This window comes from Bombina bombina, chromosome 1 (assembly GCF_027579735.1).
Source record: "Bombina bombina isolate aBomBom1 chromosome 1, aBomBom1.pri, whole genome shotgun sequence".
Lineage (NCBI taxonomy): Eukaryota > Metazoa > Chordata > Amphibia > Anura > Bombinatoridae > Bombina > Bombina bombina.
The window spans coordinates 1,509,389,585-1,509,411,076 of record NC_069499.1 but is presented as its reverse complement, the minus strand read 5'-3'; the positions used below and the strand labels follow the sequence as shown (position 1 = coordinate 1,509,411,076).

The window sequence follows — 21,492 nt, the reverse complement described above, 5'->3', positions numbered from 1 at the left end:
TTACAACCCACCACCCACATACCCCTAATCTAACCCAAACCCCCCTTAAATAAACCTAACACTAAGCCCCTGAAGATCTTCCTACCTTGTCTTCACCATGCCAGGTATCACCGATCGTTCCAGGCTCCGAAATCTTCATCCAAGCCCAAGCGGGGGCTAGACATCCATCATCCGGCTGAAGTCTTCTATCAAGCGACTGCTGAAGAAGTCCAGAAGAGGCTCCAAAGTCTTCATCCTATCCAGGAAGAAGAGTAGATCCGGACCGGCAACCATCTTCTTCCAAGCGGCATCTTCTATCTTCATCCGATGACGACCGGCTCCATCTTGAAGACCTCCAGCGCGGACCCATCTTCTTCTTCCGACGACTTCCCGACGAATGACGGTTCCTTTAAGGGACGTCATCCAAGATGGCGTCCCTCGAATTCCGATTGGCTGATAGGATTCTATCAGCCAATCGGAATTAAGGTAGGAAAATTTTGATTGGCTGATGGAATCAGCCAATCAGAATCAAGTTCAATCCGATTGGCTGATTCAATCAGCCAATCAGATTGAGCTCGCATTCTATTGGCTGATCGGAACAGTCAATAGAATGCGAGCTCAATCTGATTGGCTGATCGGATCAGCCAATCGGATTGAACTTGATTCTGATTACTAAAACAACATGAATCCTTTTAAATTCAAAAACTTGGCTCTTTAGAGTCCTCTGGATTAAATAGAGAGTTTGATCTCTCTGTGTTCCTATAAATAATTCCTATATATAAATAGTAGACATGTGCAATTCGGTTCAATTCGGCAAATTCGGCAAATTCGGCAAATTCTGAGATTCGGATCGAACCGAATCTCCGAATTAAAATAGTGCCGAATCTACCGAATAAATCCGAATAACTTCAGATTTATTCGGATTTATTCGGTAGATTCGGATGGCCATGGATTACACTAGTATTGTACAGTATATTAGGTTATATCACTCTGCTATGGGTTACACCTAATGTACAGTACATAATACTAAAACACACAAAATCAATCCTAGGATTGATAAATTGTACACCTAGATAGCACTCTTCCCCTAATCAAGGATGGCAAGATTGGGCAAAGACTGGATATCTTTTGGAGAGGGAGTGCTGGGGGGTGTTTAAAATATAACCTTTATTTGGTAATTTAAAACAAAAACAAAAACACACACACAATCCACATATATACAGTATTTAAAAACACAGGATTTGGTCGGATTTATTACAATCCAATATTCTATATATAGATAAAGTAGTTGTAGTATCCATTAGATGTATATTAATTTGTCTTAAGTCAGAGGTATCTGTAAGGATCAGTAATGATCTGATTCTCTTATAGAATTTGTGGTATTTATAGACCTTATACCACTGTAACAATGAATCTATTATTCCTTATCTTGTTGGTCAAAGTTACAATCGATATTGTCTTCTTAGGTGTTTTATGAATGAACACACAATTGTACAATTTTGTAGGAACTGATCTAAGGTTGTATATAGCAGAGTCTGGTTTGTATTCTATTGCATATATTAAAGTTTTTAATTATAACTGCAAATCTAGTATCACTGCTATTTTTAAAAAAAAATTATGTGCAGTGTTAGGTGTAGAATGAGTGGTGCTCTCAATTTGTAACTCTGCTTTTGGTAACAAACTAAATCTGCCACTATAGCAACTGCTATCTGAATATGCTGAAAATTTCGCCTGATATATTTCCAGACTGTTAGGCTGAGCTATTGCAACTGCTATCTGAATATGCTAACAATTTCGCCTGATATATTTCCAGACTGTTATGCTGAGCTATTAAGCACTTAAGAAAAAGTATATATATATAGTTAACACAAGATCTCATCAATTTTGCGATTGATTTTACTTTGTACAAAGTACATGTTAAAGTCTCTTAAAATGGTTGATTGGATCTTATATATTATAAGACTGCTTTCTGTGCTTGAAAGTATATATTATACAGCTTCATCTACTAGATGAAGGTCTAATTCGATTGCTGAAACTCTGCTTGATTTAAGTTAACTCTTTGTTTGAAACAAAGTATTGTGCCTTCCTTGTGATTTTACTGGTTAGCGTGGCAATGTGCTTAGGCAAAGTTCTTTAAAAGTTGCATTGTAATTTAGTTCATCTATATAAGTAATGTTTTATGGCAGACTGTTCTTAACTGATTATCACAAAGTACTGGTTATAACACTCTTATCATTTAGCACTGCGTGAATTTGCTTTACTAATAGCTTATGATAAGCAATAGATTGGCTGAGACGGATATTCTCAATGTCTATTAATATATGATCCAGTATTGCTGCTAAGTTTAGCGCTTTTTTCTATTAGGTTCTAATGTTCCATACATTGGCTATAATAAGTGTTCAATATGTGTATTTACATAAAATAGATGAAATGATATTATCAATATTTGTACCACCACTTTGAGTTAAATTGGATGTTTTGTATCTTTTATCACCACAGGATAGTTACAGCGGTAAAGTAGATTCGGTCTGACAATATTACAAATATAACAATTTTGGTAGCGTCTATATACTTTACTATACCGATTATCTTTAAGTTGTTCTAAATTATATAAGTACGGCTTGCAGCTTAGCGATTTTGTATTCATAAATCATTGGGTATTGGGATATTATATTTAAATCCCCCCATCCCGTACTAGTATACTTATGACAACACCTCACTGCAATTGCCGGTTACAAATGAAGTAAAGTAAACGTTACTGAATTAAACCCTGTTTCAGGGATTCTTAACTGTACTCTTAATATAACTACTTCTGTTTTTTAAGTTAAAGACCAAGTGTCCTGCTAATTAAAAATGTTAGGAGGCATTCACAACAAACATTTCCCTAATATGTTTCGCCACTAACGTTGCTTTTTCAAAGGGTACGGCGCGGCCAAAATTGTGTCTTTTTATTGGCTCGCACTCCTCCTCCTATTGGTTGTTATTTTGACAAATCCGGAGGTTCGTTGCAGGGAGCTAATCACTCGATGCAAAATAGTCTATACACATGTAAGATAGGATATGATTTAAAGGGACTGTTTTCTCATTCTTGATTTGTGTATACTTTGAAGTTATATGAATGAAAGTTATTGTGTGAGACAAGGGCAAAAGCAAAACTATTATTTTACTACTGTATTATGTTATTTATAAAATAAAATAAACATAAAGTTTGAACAAGGGATTTGTCTTTTTGATTAGTTATATGCTGTTTGTACTCACCGCATGATATTTGATACTGACAGATAGTACCCAAATGTAACTTGGATGCAAAGTATATGAAAAAGAAAAAGTTACTTAAAAGAAACTTATCAGAGGATCAAGGATATGAATCAAAATATGCTTTAAAGCTATAGTTTGTATTTGCCTAGTAATCAAGATGAAATGTATCATTATTCATAAAATAAAAGGTATAATGAATATTGATAAATACAGAAGTATCGTTTTGAACCATCAATGTAATGACAAGCTTATTTTAAATGCTCTATATATTTTGAAATGACCAATATCCAAATGCTGATTACTGTGACAGTAGTTGTTATAATTGAATATTAATTCAGAATTGATAATAGGCTAAGTGGATCTGATAGAAAGATACATAATACTAGTCTAATCCCACCTAACACTTACCGAAATTCCGAACCGAATCGAACCGAATCCAGACGAATTTATTCGCATCCGGAACAAATCCGAACCGAATTTATTCGAATCCGAACCAAATTGATTCAAATTTTTCTGAATTCGAATCGCTCCGAACCGAAATTCGAAAAAATCAGAATCGAACCGAATTTTATCGCCATGCACATGTCTAATAAATAGTTCCTTGTATTTAATATTTAAAATTTTAAATTATGAAGGTTTTATACTTTTATATATAGGTATATATATAGAGAGAGAATTGTTTTCTGCTTTCTGTAATCATGTAGGTTTTTTCTGTATCTCTTTTATTTTATTGTACTCTATCTTGTATATGATACTCTGATAACAAATATGTATACAAATCTGTCCATTCATGATAATATGTAATGAATTTGTTCTGGACATGATAGAGTTGAAGGGACACTGAACCCAAATTTTTTATTTTGTGTTTCAGATAGAGCATACAATTTTAAGCAACTTTCTAATTTACTCCCATTATCAATTTTTCTTCATTATCTTGCTATCTTTATTTGAAAAAGAAGGCATCTAAGCTTTTTGTTTTGGTTCGGTCCTCTGGACAGCACTTTTTTATTGGTGGATGAATCTATCCACCAATCAGCAAGAACAACCCCGGTTGTGCACCAAAAATGGTCCGGCATGTAAACTTACATTCTTACATTTCAAATAAAGATACCAAGAGAATGAAGAGAATTTGATAATAGGAGTAAATTAGAAAGTTGCTTAAAATTTTATGCTCTATCTGAATCACGAAAGAAAAAAATTGGGTTCAGTGTCCCTTTAACTATTTTACTTATGTGTATTCTACACCCCCTAGTGAGGATTGTGTATAAATTGATGATTTTGAACACTGTGAAATTAGCTTGAAAAAGGGACCTTTCCCGAAACGTCACTCTATTATTCCTTGTGTGTGTTTAAATGAACTCCATTTTGCTGCCACTTTTGGACTTTTTTACTGATTCAGGAGTGTTGTGGAGCTCCTGTGGCTTGTATTTAGTACCCTCAGTGCTGGACATTTGCTGTTGTTTGGAATATAAGAATGCATAACAATATAAAACATTTATCAAAACAACTATAGAGAAGTACATGCATCCTCAGTAACCTAAAATTAACACCTTATTTACCAAGCCACACATAGAGGCCCATTTATCAAGCTCTGTATGAAACACAAGTTAGGGAGCAGCGGTATCGCCACAATTCAACCCGATCGAGTACGATCAAGTTGATTGACACCTCTTGCTGGCCAATTGGTTGCGAGTCAGCAGGGGGCGGCGTTGCTGCGAGTCAGCAGGGGGCGGCGTTGCCTCAGCAGCTCTTGTGAGCTGCTGGTGCAATGCTGAATACGGAGAGCGTATTGCTCTCCGCATTCAGCGATGTCTGTCGGACCTGATCCGCACTGTCGGATCAGGTCCGACAGACATTTGGTAAATCGGCCTCCTTGTGTGTGAATCCACCTCTACCAAGACGTTCATCACATCCAACATTGTCACATTTTAAATTTAACCCCTTCCACAAAACCATGTAAAAACTCATGTACCTCAGTTGTTTAGTTAACCTGATTCTTGGTATTTCTGACTTTGCCTGTGTGTTTTGTTTTTTTCCAGAGTACTTGGTAAATACAAGCATTATATCTAAAAGTTCTGTAACAGCTGAGGGACTCAAGGAGAACTTGCATTGTGTTTCTGCACAAGGATCCCTGCCGATTACCTATGTGCTACTTAGAAATGGTAGTGATTTGGGAAATATCACAGTTACTGAGAACAAACAAGCCGTCTTCAACATCAATATTGCGAATACACAGAGCCTGGGGCCATACAGATGTAGAGCCAATAACAGTGTTACCAACGAGTCATTAAGTGAGGAATTTAGTTTTACATTTCAAGGCAAGTGTATTTGTGTTTTACTGTCTCCGTTATCAAAGTACCCCTTGTAGTTGTGATTCAAGAAGATCCGTTTCAGAAGTGAGTGCGATTTTGCTATAACATTTTTGACAACATGCGTCCAAACCATAACTGTATTTTCATGCTTATTCAAAAAGAGATGCAAAAAACCCCACAACCCTTAAAGGGACATTGCAGTGGGAAAATGGCACACACTAATTAGTTAGAGCATGTCATTTTACTACTCACCCTGGAAATGTATGTGTTTAACCCACAAAAAGGGGTTAAACATATAGATAAAGTCACATTTGGTAGCCACAGAGAACTGCTGATCCAGAGCAGGAAATAGCATGTTAGTCAATTAGCAGCAGGAGTTGCATAACATTGCCAATGAGCAACTATGTTTAACTGAGGAGCTTCAAGCATTGCAGCTCCCTAGCAAAATGTTACCTATGTATTTAACCATTATTTGCAGTTGTGAAACACCTAGGGGCCAATTTATCAATGTGCGAGTGGACATATCATGTTATTTTGAGCCTTGCATGATAGTAGCCCTTTAAGTTTAGTGAAAAACACACTTCCACGTACCCTCTCTCCACATAAAAGCACACTATATATACGGAAATTTTTCCAAAATCTCTTTATATCCTTTGTTGAAACTAAACTCCTTTATGTGATAGCATATCTAGGTAGTAACAGGAACATGCATGAATATGGCAGTAGTGTTTACAACAATCTATAACATAGAAAGGATGCTTTTCCACAAAGGATACCAAGAAGTAATAATGATAATAAAAGTAAATTGGAAAGTTTTTAAAATCACACCCTCTTACTGAATCATCAAATTTTAATTTTGATCTTCAAGTCCCTTTAAAAAAAAGTGCATCAATTTACCAGCTTCTTTTGCAATTTCTCCTCAAATATGTATTTCTCATTAGGAGGGAGAATAAACTATATAGAAACAGTACAGCTAAATAAATGAGAAAGAAAGCTCTTCTCTAGTACCTCAATGTGAAAAATCAATCTCATATTTGAATAATTATAAACCACTTGTGGTAAGTGTTAACGTAAGTACTAATTGCAAGCTTCAACTCTATACCATTTTAATTTAAGCTGAATGTTCCTTTAAAGGGGGGCTTAAGTGAAAATTAAAATTTCCTTATTCAGATAGCATATGCAATTATAATTTTTTTGCAAAGTAAATAAAATACTTTACTTTGAATATTTTATATAGCTAAATGTAATGAAAGTTATATTAACCTTAGATGTTGTATTTAATTTTTTCAATGAACTTTATTTATATCTGCTGTTGTGCAATACAATAATTTATTATCATTAATAGAACATAAAACAAAATAGACAAAGTACATGCCCCATGATGTTTCAAGAAAGGGGTTATAGCACAGTAGATACAGTAGATTTGCATAATCAACATATGCATGATAAAAAGGCAATGCAACAGCACTTTGGCTACGATATACAAAGCATCGACAGACCATCAGGAAACTGCTTTGATGGTCACATCAGCATCGCAGCCTGACAGTTTGTCGAAATATTGAAAGAAAAGGGGCGTGTCTGAGGAATGTCTCTACCATAGAAGTCATTGGGAGCATGACGTCACCACCCACATCCCCGCTCATCATCATTTTACTGCAGAGGGGGGGGGGGGCATTCAAAGTGTGCCTACAAGACCCAGGCAGTGCACTCTCTGAAACTAAAATTTGTTTCCTTGTAGGCACACTTTAAATATTGCCGTGGGGACCTAAGTTTAATTACACCTACACTAACTAGCTCAGGCTATGTAGTCTCGGCATTTGATAGCTAGTCAAACAAACATGGCCACTACCCTCCTCGCAAACTGCACTACGCTGCTTTAAACATATCTTGTGTCAATGTGTCCCAGTAAAGTGCATGCTACCCCCACTAGCAAGCCCCACTAATTCCCCTGAACACCTATAACTACATCACGCCTAACCTACACTCCCCCTGCTCCGCCTCACTACCTCCCACCGTCCACCTATCTCACAACTAACCTACACTCTCCCTACGCCGCCCAGCTAACCAATCTGACTGCCTACACGTACGCCACAAATACCGCCTACACTTACGTCATGTCTAACCTAAACTCCCCTGGAACTCCCAGCTAACTGCATACTGTCAAAAAATAACTCACTATAATAAACTATTCTATAAACAATAAACCTCCTTATTATAACTGTGAAGCTATGTTGCTAAAGTTATCATCATTTTTTAAATAATGTGTCACAGAGATGCACTAAAATACTGGTCTAGCCAGGCTCCTAGAACTGCCTAGGTTTTTTATTTTATGGGGCATGCAGTTTAGTGTTAGGTATAATGGTGTGATTTATTTTATTTTGGACACTGTATTTTATTTTATTTTTGTAAAAAAAAATTTGTAACAGCTTTTTTTTGTGTAATTTAAGGGGGAGATTTTAGTGGGGGGTGTTAGAGGGGGGGGTTAGATGTTAGGTACAGTAGTGTTAGATTGCGTTTGGGGTTTTGTTTTTTTATTAGATTTTAATTGTAACTTAGGGGGTTTCGTTTAGAGGGGGGTTAAGTGATAGGTTACTTTGTGTTTGTGGTATGTGGCGGCATAGGGGTTAATAGCATAGTACTTTGAGTGAGTATATGGCAGCATACAGGTTTAAAGTTAGAGACATAGGGGTTAATAGTTTATTGCGGTGGTATATGGCGGCATAGGATTTAATAATTAGATAATAGCGGTGGGTATGTGGCGGCATAGGGGTTAATAGTTAGCAACTTGCGGTGGGTATGTAGCAGTTTAGATGCTTATAAGTTTATTGCTAGTTTGTGATCATGGGGTACTTCAATTTAGGGGTAGCGATGCCACTATGTTGAGAGCTTGGAATATTCTGACAGGCTCGCTCAACATAGCAACGGATCCCTTTGAATATTTTGCTGCCTCATAGCACTTTCGATTATCGGGCCTTAGTCTGAACTTCAAATGAGTAGTTGGGTTCTTTTGGACAAATGATATCTATTTGCTCTCTTCCTGTATCATGTGACAGCATCAGCCAATCGCAAATGCATATAGTATATTCTGTGACGTCTTGCGCATGCTCAGTAGGAGCTGGTGACTCATAAAGTGTAAATATAAAAAGACTGTGCACATTTTGTTAATGGAAGAAAGTTGGAAAGTTGTTTAAAATGTGTCAGTATATGGCCGGGTTATAATACAATATATTTAATAATTATTATTTAAAACAAACCCCCCATAAAATGCATATACGAAACAATTAAAATTAATATAAATTCCTAAATTCTTTATATTAGTTAAATTTATAAACACATTGAATTATATTTATAGAAAACCATATTATGAATCAGATGATACACACTGATGTTGTTACAATATTCTTTACAAAGCAAACCAAATGTACCTTTATAATTAACCTTATTCACAATTGAATTACATTACATCACCACAATGAAACACCACAGTATGGGCCATTAACTTTCAGAGCAGCACAATTAAACTACTTAGCCTACAATTTATACTATATAACTCTAATTTAAAAACATCAGAAATTATATATATTATTTGTGTAAAAAATCAACTCCTATGCCAATTTCTCTGAGCTGAAATAAACTCTTTAGCAGCAATAAGGCAAATTCTAAAATATATGTATGTGTGTGTGTTTATATATATATATATATATATATATATATATATATATATATATATATATATATATATATATATATAGCAAATAACTTAATACACCCCAGAGAGAATTTTCTCATAATAATAAGCCTGCCTTAGAAATATGCAACACAAAGGAACTTTACCTAGCAAACAATTAATTACTTAGCATACAAAAGACTAGCTTAAAACTACACAGGACTGTGAATATGAGTTTAAAATTCAAAGTGCCCTTTTAAATTTACTAACTGCATTTTAGTTATAGTTACCAAATACCTTTGATTTAAATATTATATATATATATTTATCAATCGCATATACTTCACCAAAAATAACCAAATCGATAATTCAGCTTCCAGAACTTCTTGTTTCACCTCATATGAATAAGGGTATTGCAATATGGATAATAAAAGTTATCCCAATTTTGCTTATAGTGACTGTGTTCCAAGCAGCAAGTTATCAGTCAAAAGTTCAGCAAATAGTCCACCCATTATCCTCTTCCATTGAGGTTATATCACGTGATAATCCCCTCCCTTTATTATTCTAATTATCAGTGAAACAATATGATAGGCCCTCGGAGCTTGTCTCTGATTCGCCCATGCGGAGCTTGTCTCTGATTCGCGCTTGGATCTGAATATCTCATAGGTTATTTTGGAAAACGCCTCCCTGAGCAGCCAAATGCCTCTTGGCTGCAATACCTCTTCTGATCTATAGGTGGCAGCAGACAACCAGGAATGCAGCCCCACCATCAAATATTGCTAACAGTCTAATTATTTAACCTTAAAAATGTTTATCCAACATACTATAATCCGCACTATAGTCCGCACAGTGTCATTTTCTCTGATCATTTTAAGACCAAACGTGAAAATATTCCACTTATAATATATTAAAATGTGTTTAAAAATCATATTTTCTATGAAACGATTTAAAAGGATTATAATACCTTCATCATGAATTCAATTACTTTCTCAGTTATCATCTTAATATAATTATATCTATATTGGATTACTATCCCATATAGATTAATATTTCATATCTGTATTTTTTTTTTGAGTATATAAAACATATGATATTATTTAAAGCACCAATTATATATGTACTTATTAGATAGAAGAAATCAGTTATTAAAATTTATTACAAACCTGAAATGCATTTCTCAGATACATGGAATTTTACATTTTTATACAGGATTGAAAACCATACAAGTTGTACTTTTAAAAATGAATTTCAGTTACAATGCCATATATGTTTCTGCTTGGCTCAGTACATGATGTGTATCTAAACAACAGGGGTAACTTAACACCTAGGTGGTATGAGCTGTTTCCACAGCTAAACTGGTTCTCCCTCTGAATCTATTTAAGCTTCAAAAGAATGCTCAGACATCATTAGCACTGCGGAATCTGTTGGCGCTCTACAAATAACCTATAATAATTATCATGTCTGTTGGCATATGCTTCTCTGAAATCAGAAAGAATTGGTGAGAATCTTCAAGGTGTACAATAAGAAGTATGAGAAGCACACGAGTTAAAGCAAGCAAATCAATTTAATGAACAGATCCAAAAAACATATACATCCATAGCGGGAGGAGTGTATACTCCCAGTTAAAAGTGCAGAGAAAATATTGGAAAAATAAGTGCAGGGCACCTAAAACAAACGGCTTACGCGTTTCAGCCTAAGCCTTACTCATAGCCTTTTAAAAAAGTGCACCAAACTAGCGTGCTATAAAAACTAGCCCACACACTGATTGGCCGCCAGACAAGCTTCCTTTCTGATAGCCGGCCAATCACAGAGGTGTAAACACACACACCTTCGTTACACACATACACTTCCCCCTCCCTACTGCTGTCAAATTACCAAACAATATACATATATCGGCACTAGCGCCAGGTGAGGTAAGAGACAGTGGAGCATCCGTCCCCTTCGTAATTCATGTGCATCAAGTGGTGCCGTGGCACCGTAATGTGTCAGTAAGCGCGTCAAAAAAAAACCCATCAATCCGTAGCCCGCGGATTATAATGCACCCACTGTGATGCACATCCAACACGAATTCAGAATCAAACATCATAGTGTAAAAGGGCTGAGTGTAAAAGGGCTGAGTGTAAACAGCGCTATACGGCCATAGAGCCCCAATATACTCATGCGCCTAAACAAATCAGCACAGCCCATACACTATGAGGTGTCCCCGAGTGGAGTCCCCAGCCCTGGAAACCTGTGTATTCAGATACTCCACATGGGATATAAGGGGTTACGTATAAGAAAACTATAATAAACCAGAGAAGAGGAAAATTAAACTGATAATGGAAAGGTGAAACTCACAATTGGTTCCCCTTATGTATTAGAGATGAAACCTGCTATAAGAGTAGCTTCCCTGAGACTTATCATAATGTTAAACATATCTGGACAGTTAAGGGCCCCCCAGATAGGCAAAAGGACCCGTACAGAAATACAAAGAAACAAAGAGATAAGGCAGAATATGAGGGCAGGAGAGGATTCCTAGACCGACCAGAAATTGATTAGGTCGAACTCGGAATTGAGGCCCCCTGGAAACCTGGTTTTTAATTTAAAAATCCAGAAGGCCTCCCTCTCCCCCAGTTTCAGGGTGCGATCAGACAACCCCCTCCTAGGTACCACTCTGTCGATGAGAGTCCAGACAAAAGATTTGGACGACTTTTGGTGCTCATCCACAAAGTGCCTTATGAGTGGGGTGGTTAGTGTCCTTATCCTAATATCGGACAGGTGTTCTTTTATATATGTCCCTTGTAGTGAGGCCCACGTATTGTAGATTGCAAATGTTGCATGTGATGAGGTATATGACAAATATGTGTCTGCAATTTAAGCAGTACTTGGTTTTAAACATCTCCCCTGTGACCGAGGAGACAAAGGAATCTCCCACCGTCACCTTTTCACATGCAACACATGCATGGTAGTGGCACCTAAAGGTACCCAAACAGGTAAGCCATGAAGAAGGAGCTTGGCCAGTGGATCTTATTCTAGTTGGTGCAATAGAATTACCAATTGTTCTGTTCCTTCTGTAGGTGAACCTGACCCCCTGGTCAATCACATCAACAAGACCATCATCCGCTGTCAGTATTTTCAGATGCTTGCCTACAATCTGGCAGATATCGTGGTACTGTCTAGAGTATTCCGTTATGAAAGTGACCTTGGGGCCTGATCCGCCCAACAGAGGAGCCTTCTTTCGTTTATTCTCACTGGAATCTAACAGACTGGCAGACCTCATACAATCTTCAAGGTGCTCTTGATCATATCTTCCACCAAAACACAGACTATTGGCTCCATCAACCCAGGGGTTTGTGCTGGTTAATGAGACAGGTGCTCTCTTTTGAACTCTTAGATGCTATGTTAATCAGGAGAAAGTATCTCATGTCTGATCTCAGATTTGGAATACACAAAATGTATTCAGTGATAAAATGAGCATGCTCAAACTTACTATTTGAGAGATTTCATACTTATTTTATTATATATACATGTGTGTGTGTATGTGTGTATATATATATATATATATATATATATGTGTGTGTATATATATATATATGTATTGTCCACTGACATTTACAGATACCCTGACATAATTCCCCCTTCCAATTTTCAATGGATGTAGGACACATGTATTGGAATTGGCTTACAGTCAGTGGTATTTGGTGAGTATATTGGCAGTATGCATCATAGACAGCCTTCTATGAAGAGAGTCTGTTATTTTTGAGCCCCTTATGCTCATTTGTTAGGCATCTATAAACTACAATATGTCTAATGTATTTGGGTATATGATATTTCATTCTCCCTCTGTGACTTGTAGTTGGGATGTAGGATGGCATGCTTGCAACTGATTAATATGGACCCATGTATCCATAAAGGTATCATTTTTAGGTATCCTAATTTTATAGGCGACTGGAGATATTTTGTCAGTAATGACAAAAGGACCCTTCCATGATGGAAGAAATTTCTTCTCCTTAACCTGATCTCTTCCAAAGTTATAAAGTTAAACTTAATCATTTCTTTCGTATTCCTTTTTGGACGTTTTGAGATCATAATAGGTTTTAATGGCAGTTGCAGCTTCTCTAAGTTCCTTTGAGCAAATGCAAAGGCATATTGCAGGTGCTTTCTTAGGTTCTCCACATATTGATGTGTATTGACGGCGTTTATCAAGTTCTGGTCTGATGTACGGTACCGTAGATGCTGAGGTAGAACCATTCTTCTACCAGTCATCAATTCGAAAGGTGACATCTTAGTAGCACTACTTAAAGTTGCTCTTAATGCCATTAGGACTAGAGGTAATTTTACATCCCAGTCTTTACCCGTTTTAATCACAAACTTTTTGAGGATTTTCACAATGGACTGGTTGTAACGCTCTACACCACCACTTGAGGTGGCTCTATATGCAATATGGAGCTTTCTTTTGACCCCTAGTATTTTCCACATTTTGGTCATCACTTCGCTATTGAAGTGGGCTCCCTGATCGGATTTGATTCTCTGGGGTAAACCAAATCTGGAAAACACGTGGTTGATGAGCAATGCTGCGCATGTTTCAGCACTATTGTTAGATGCATTGATGCACTCTACCAATTTAGTGAATAGGCATGTTACTGTTAACATGCATTTGTTACCTCTTGATGACCTTGTTACTGGACCAATAAAATCAATTTGTATATCTGACCATGGCATTACCATCCCCCTTTTCTGCAATGGCGCTCTATGCGTGGGTGCAGTGGGTTGGAACTGTGGACAGATTAAACAACCTTGACAGTAAGATTGAACATCTTCCAACATGTGTGGCCAAAAGGTGTAATCACGCAATATTTCATACGTTAATTTGGCGGCACAATGGCCAGATGTGGGAGCATCATGGGCATGTTGAAGCATGAGACCTCTGAACTCGGGGGGTACTATCCATTGCTGGATGCCAGTTTTGGAGGTTCTAATTAACAAATCATCCTGTAACTTGAATTGCGATCTGGATTTCATTAAGATTCTAAGATCTTCCTTGCCAATACAATCATCTTTTGAGATGGGGTTGCTTTCAGGATCTTCTATGTGTTTATAGAAGATGCCGACAATGGGGTCTTCTTTTTGACTAGTCATCAGGTCCTCACTAGGAGAATCCTGACTCCATTGAATCAAGTTAGGCTCACTCTGTTGTTTAGCCTGGTTTCTGGTAATGGCTTCTACCTGAATTGCACCCATTAAGTGGTCAATATTAAGGAGTTCTCCAGTTATGGCTCCTTGTTTGGCTAATGAATCTGCAAGATCATTTCCCTCCTTATCAGGACCTAGAACCCTGGAATGACAATTGGTCTTCTTCCAGTGTATGGTTAAATCATTGGATACCACCAGATTATCAATCTCACAGAACAACTTGCCAAGTTTGACTGGTTTGTTGTTAGTTTTCTGCATGCCATTTCTTTTCCAAGTTGGCAGGTATTCAACAAAACTGTCACGCACATAATTTGAATGAGTAATGATCACAAATTAATAAATACCATGTTCAATAGCCATTTCAATGATTTTTAGAGCAGCAGGGAGTTCTGCAACTTAACTGAATCTTGGTCCAATGTTGAAACCTACAGAAATATTTTGGAATCCGCTTGCCCAAGTTATACCAATGCCAGCGACTAGTCGCGCTCATTATCAATAGTGGCATGGTAAGAACAACCATCAACATATACCCAAGGTAATGTTTGACAATGGTCCTCATTATATATTTTATATGGGGAAAGAAATTGTTCCTCCAGGAAATCATCTTCTAATAACTCTTCCCCATGATCCTTAGCAGTATAGTCGTGGAGCTCAGCATGCGACTGGATTCTTCTTATTCTGCTTGTAGCAAATTTCTAAAGGCCAGCCATGTAAGGAAAGAGTCCAAGCTGTTATGCGGCTATTAGACAAATTTCTATCTCTTATTCTCTCACTTTGCAGATATAGCAAAGGTCATTTCTACAATAATTTTCTGACCTTGTATATAGCTGCGGAAATTTTTTAGAGCCCATACAGTGTATAAGAGGGCTTTTTCGCAAATCGCTAAATTTTATTTCTACTAGGGATAGAGTTTTGCTTGCATAAGCAATGACTTTGCTTAAATTATCATGCTTTTGGTATAAAACAGCACTCATGCTTATATCTGTGTAAACTGTTTCGAAGTAGAACAGTTTACCACCTTTAGGGTACGCTAAGCAAGGTGCTGGAATGAGTTTCCTCTTCAGCTCTCTGATGGCTGTCTCCTGAGTTTCACTCCAGTGCCATTTTACGTCCTTCTTTAGGAGAAGTAGTAGTAGTGGTTTAGCTAATTCTGCATAATTATCAATAATTTTGCAAGAATAATTTGTCATACCCAGGAATGATCTCAATTCCTTTAAGTTAGTTGGGTTTTTAGAATTTATTATAGCTTCCACCTTTTTCTTCTGAGGATTTAACCCTTCAGAAGTAACTTTATGTCCTAAGAGGTTTAAACGAGAGTGGCACTATTGAGCTTTTGTAGGGATAATTTGACACCTGCCCTTTTAAGTTGGCTGAGGACATGTTTAAGCTCTGTGATGTGTTTCTCAAAGTCTGTGCTTTTGATTAAAACATCATCAACATAAGATAAAGTCCCCCTTTCCAGTATATCAGGCATAGCCTTATGCATGAATACAGCAAATTCATGTCCAGAAATTATGTATCCAATCGGGAGTCTTTGAAATGCATACTGCACCTTTTGGAACGAGAATGCAAGCTTATACTGGTCCTCTTCATGTACCTTTATGGTCCAATATCCCTGTGCGCAATCAATGGCAGTGAATATTTTGGATCCCTGCATCTGTGCTAGGCACTTGCCAATATATGGCACAGGCCAGCCAGACATGTACATTCGTTTGTTTAGCTGTCTTAAATCAGCACACAAACGCCATTGTCCATTGGGCTTAAGAACACCTAGAATAGGATTGTTATTAGCTGTGCACCTGTCGGATAATACCTCTTTCTTCCAGGTTCCTTATGATTTCTGCAAGAGAATCATATGAGGCTACAGGAAGTCTGTATTGTTTGACAAAGACAGGTGGTGCATTGGGATCTGTTTGTATTCTTGCAATGTGCAAGTCTGTAGCCCCACAGTCATAAGAATCCCTAGCAAAAATATCCTTGTACTCCATCAGGAGTTCTTGTAGCTGTCGGCGTTCATCATCACTGGAACAGCCATTAGCTAAAGATATTTGCTCTTCAACTATTTGCTGAAATCCTGGAAAGATTTCAGGCTGTCATATCTCATAGGCTTCTTCCAACCTAGAAGTTAGATTGTTCTATTAATTGTTCTTCAGTTAAGTATCCTTCAGGTATTAGCCCAATTACATAATTCTGGAATCCAAAAGTGTAATAACTTGATTCCAGCGCATATCCTATGGTAGTTCCCTTGGATAAGGTTATATCCTGTGGGGTCAAGTTATGCACAATAACATGTATTGGAATAGTTCCAATATTTACCATAGGAGTATGGGTAATTGTTATACCCAGATGTTTCAGAAGTTTTTAATTTCTGACCTCTTTTTACCTTTAAGGGTAAGAGGAATCTGTCAGCCCCAGCAGGGATTATAACATCGTTAGACGCCTGCAAATTCACAGCATATGGCATTTGCTGGTTTGATTTCAGGACTGCGTTTTCATCCTGAAATACTTCAGGGTCCCCCTTTAACCTGCTCCAGAGGCAAGAGTTAATCAAATCTATTTGTATGGCATATCTATGTAAGAGATCATTGCCAATGTATATTTGATTATGGGGAGTATTTAAAACTAAAAACAGGTGTTTTGGACTTCCGGTGGGCGTGACTTCTGGATGGCAGCAACTGGTGTGAGCTACGCTCCCCATCTACTCCCAAAAAACTTTTTTGCACCCCTTAGAGTGACCATCCAGACCCCACAACGTTATTTTCTTCTGGGAGACTTTCCATAGGTCATGGCCAGTGAAACTTGCATTCCATCTGCCCTGGCCCTCGGTTGGGAACATTGCGTCAATAAACGTGGCCATGGACCCAAGCACTGAAGAGAAGTGCGGCACCATGAAAAGGAACCCCGGATCTGCCTGAGGCTCCGCTAAACTACAGTGGGGAAACAGCGGTCACCCTATAACAGGTTCATTGTCTCTATTGGCAAGCGGCTTGGACGGTGGGCGCAGAGTGCACGGCTGGGCCCTTCACAAGGTAACCCACTTGTTTGTATGGTGCTGCACCAGAGGAAAAATAACTATACCTCACACGACCCCCCACATAGCTGAGTGCCGGCCCTTGCATATATTAAGTCTGCGCCATTTTAAAGAGCTGGAGGCCTTACTGCTCAGAGTGGGAATACCGGTGGGCCAGAGCTGACACATATAGTACCTAAAGTTGCCTGAATAATACTACGCCCTATCACCGGCTACAAATTGGCTAATAAGTACACAATTGCACCATACATTGGGAGCTCTTCTCATAGTGGGACTGTAATTTTTCTCTTGACTCAGATATTTGGAATTACCAATTTGCCCATTATATCCTGCCAGTGAATGCTAATCCCTGTGACTCTGGAGAACACTGTCTGTGTGGCCTCTTACACCTGGAAAACTACCTATCTAACCCTATAGGCTCGCTCATGAAAGTGGACAAATACTTTCAGAAACTCTTACCTCCATTAAAATAAAACATGAGCCACAAAGCTAAAACCACAGAACGGAGGCAGAGACACACTGCAGACCCACATATTGAAACTCTAGATTCTCCAGCTACTCTAGCCGGAGATCATGCCTCATTACTGCAAGAGTTAAAATCTTTTTTTTCACCTAAGATGGATTTGTTACAAACTGGAGTTGACACGCTAGCAAATGAGATCCGCCAATTCTCCTCTCGTCTTAATGTAGCAGAGACACGCATATCAGAGGTGGAAGATAGACAAACAACCTCAGATACCTCTCTCAGACAGCTCCTAATGATGTAGAGAGAGCCCATCGGGTAGGCCCTGAGCGTACCCTAGAACATGCCAAGATGAGACCAGGGAAGATTATTTTCAAATGCCTCAATTTCCAGGAGAAGATCAAAATCCTTAGAGCCTACAGAACACACAAAGAGGTCATGTTCGAGGGCTCCAGATTTCTCCTGTTCCAGGATTACTCGGCTGAGGTTACTAAGCTAAGAAAAAGAATTTGCACCCTTCTGCTCCCGCCTGCATGAACAGGGCCACCAGGTAGCGCTGCTATTTCCTGCCAAACTGCGCCTCCACACGGCTTCAGGAATCAAGCTTTTCCACTCACCCAAGGCTCTTCAGAGCTATCTTGCAACTGAGGAACGTCAGACAGGCACTTGAATCTTTGTGGCTACCATCATGGTGGTGAAATTATCTAAATGTAGCAGTCTAAATGGCTATAGAATTCTTAGTATTTGACAGCTTTCTCTTCTTACATACCTGCCTATTGCCGTGGAAGTTAAGGACTGCATTTTTCTTGCACATGAGCCTGCCAAATGTTATAATCCAAATGTTTATGTATTGCTTGTTGTTTATTGTTAAGTTTAGTATTGTTTTAGTTTGTGTGTTGTTGGTTCTGAAGGATTGCTCTGCTCTCTAAAATATGTATACTGCTTTAGTGTCACCATAGACGAATGTACCGCACAGACTGCCTACTGGCTGCCTGGAATCCCCAATTACTGGCGACAGTGTCTCGTTGGGCCCACTACGAATGCTCAGGGATACAAGATAATATCTATCTGGCATAAAATCTATATGATGCCTGCCTTTTTACTGTGGAAGGAACCACTCCCCGATATATAGCCTACGGGCCCTACTTCCACTGTTACTTACTCCTTTATATCTGGCAGAATAGGAGACTGTCGGATGATAAGTTATTTGTGTCTGTGATGTTACTGTATAACATGTTTTTTTTTTCAGGTACAGGGGTCGTTTGGCCTAGTGACCAAGGTGCTTCTCTGTCCTTCCTCCTCTCTCGGTCCCTTCCCCCCTACTCTGTAATTTTAGGGGTGCCCCTCTTTTGTGTTATTATACTCAGGAGTAAGTCGACTATCTCCTGTTTGTTTCAATACATTCTATGACATGAACTGACCGTTGTAACTACAAGCTATCTGTTTGATTTGGATACATGTTGTGTTCCTGAGCACTGAAACAAGAGCGCTTGTCTTACTCTGCTATTTGACAAACTACCCAAGTGGGATTGTGTATTGCCTTTCAAACGCTGGAGCGTGAGCTGGATCTGCTGAGAACTCACTGGTTTAATATTTCCAAGCGCAAAGATTGTGGTACATCTTGGTATGTAATCCGCCTAACAGATCTGGGGAAGCCTGGATCTTTCACTTTGGCTAACGGGCCACTTCAGCTGATACATTATTACTCCCTAAGAAATATTGCTTTCCATTTCTACCAATCGCAAGCTGTCTGACGGTCACACCGCCTGGTTGAGAGTGACGTCACACGCTCTGGAAGCACTACACACATTCAGCAGCAAGTTCGACAAAGAGGATCCAGACGCTGAAGTTAAGTGTTTATCTGCACTAATTTATGTTATACGGCTAAAGATGGTACTTGAGTGACCAAGTGAAGTGATTAACAGGAACTGTTACGGTCTCCATCCATTATATCACCAATGGCTTTAGCTATTACGTAGTTACATACGATACCTGTCTATTTGTTAGCCATATTTTGGCTCTGAGATATATTGTTACTATAATTATCCTTTTGTTATTAGTACTTTTCTTAAACACCATATTTACTTATAGGCTAGCTCTAGTTTCAAGCTATGTGTAGCATACGTATGCTTAGGTAGGTTTTTTCAACAGGTTCATGTACCATAGAGGCTTTATTTTTTAGATTGTTTATATGGTGTGTACTGTAGCTGGTTTTGGCCTGGCTTAAGCTGTGACCCACTAAATGTGGATTGGGATGTTGATCAAATAAATATATATGATTATTTAACTTTAATCTGCGTACCTTATTTTTCCCTTGCTTTTTCATAACATTATTGTGTGTTGTGAGTTACATTCTCTCTGTGGGTACTTTTTATAAATATATACTACAATATATATCCACACTCTCTGCCCCAACTATATTGTGTCCCAATGGGAAGTCTGTATTCACTAGTAAAGGTGTTAGTGGAGATGGGATGGAAGAAATACCTTTCTTGTTTTTTTATAATAAATCCCATATTTCTAGTGTTTCTGTTACCAGGCTTGAGGTTGAAGTGCAGAGTTTTCTCTGTGGTTTATGGAGCCAACATTGGCTGCCCAAACTTTTTGTACTGATAATTCATGGTTTAGCTTCACCCACTCCTTATTTTTGATATGTTTGCACCAGTCTATGATTAAACCCCCATTATGTCTATCTCTATACATAATTTTCTTTGAAACCCATGGCATTTTGTTTTGCCATACAAATGAGTTTACATTATTTTGGAGCTTATTTAAATAGGCTTTTGAGAGTGGAATGGGTAGAGTCTGGAACACATACAATATTCGTCGCAAGAATGACATTTTAAAGGCATGGATTCAACCTAACCAGGAAAGATATTTGTTTCTCCATCCATTTGTTTCTGTCTGTAGCTCTTTTAATAGTTTCATGTAGTTGAGTGTAAAGAGTTCATCTTGTGATCTTGCTATCTGTATTCCTAGATATTTCAGTGAGTTTTTTTGTATAGTAAAATTATATTGACTGCTTATTTGTTGTAGTAGTATCTCAGTCATCGCCACACCCAACACCTCCGATTTAGTTGTGTTCATTTTAAAGTAAGAGTTGAGGCTATATGCATCAAATTCTGTCTGTAGTGCCTTTAAGGACGTTAAGGGGTTGGTTAGTGTCATTAGGATATCATCCGCATAAAGTGATAATTTATAGTGAGTGTCTTGAATTTTAATACCTTTAATATCAATGTTGCTACATATTTTGGAAGCCAATACCTCCATTGCTAAAATGAACAATAGGGGGGAGAGAGGGCAACCCTGTCTAGTCCCATTTCTAATGGTTATAGTGTTTGAGAGAGAGAGTCGTTAAGTTTAACCTTGGCTGAGGGACAGGAATATAATACGAAAATCCTATCAATCATATGGGGTCCAAAGCCAAATTTTAGGAGGTTTTACGTAAAAAAGACCAATTGAGCCTATCAAAGGCTTTTTCAATATCTATTCCTAAGAATATGGTGGGGATTTGTTTTGTTTGAGCATATTCCATGAGATCTAGGGTTTTCACCGTGTTGTCACGTGCTTCTCTATGTGGTACAAATCCCGCTTGATTAAGGTGAATCAG

General features: G+C 38.0%; 1 protein-coding gene across 6 annotated transcripts in view; it reads left to right on the top strand.

The window, feature by feature from the left end:
• The window catches only part of MILR1 (mast cell immunoglobulin like receptor 1), a 267,612-nt gene that overhangs the window by 114,585 nt on the left and 131,535 nt on the right, over window positions 1-21,492 (top strand). For all 6 annotated transcript variants that reach the window (XM_053708026.1, XM_053708062.1, XM_053708053.1 and 3 more), the window contains one exon: window positions 5,277-5,555. In XM_053708026.1, the coding sequence (XP_053564001.1) occupies window positions 5,277-5,555 (279 nt within the window). The remainder of the gene's footprint in view (window positions 1-5,276; window positions 5,556-21,492) is intronic.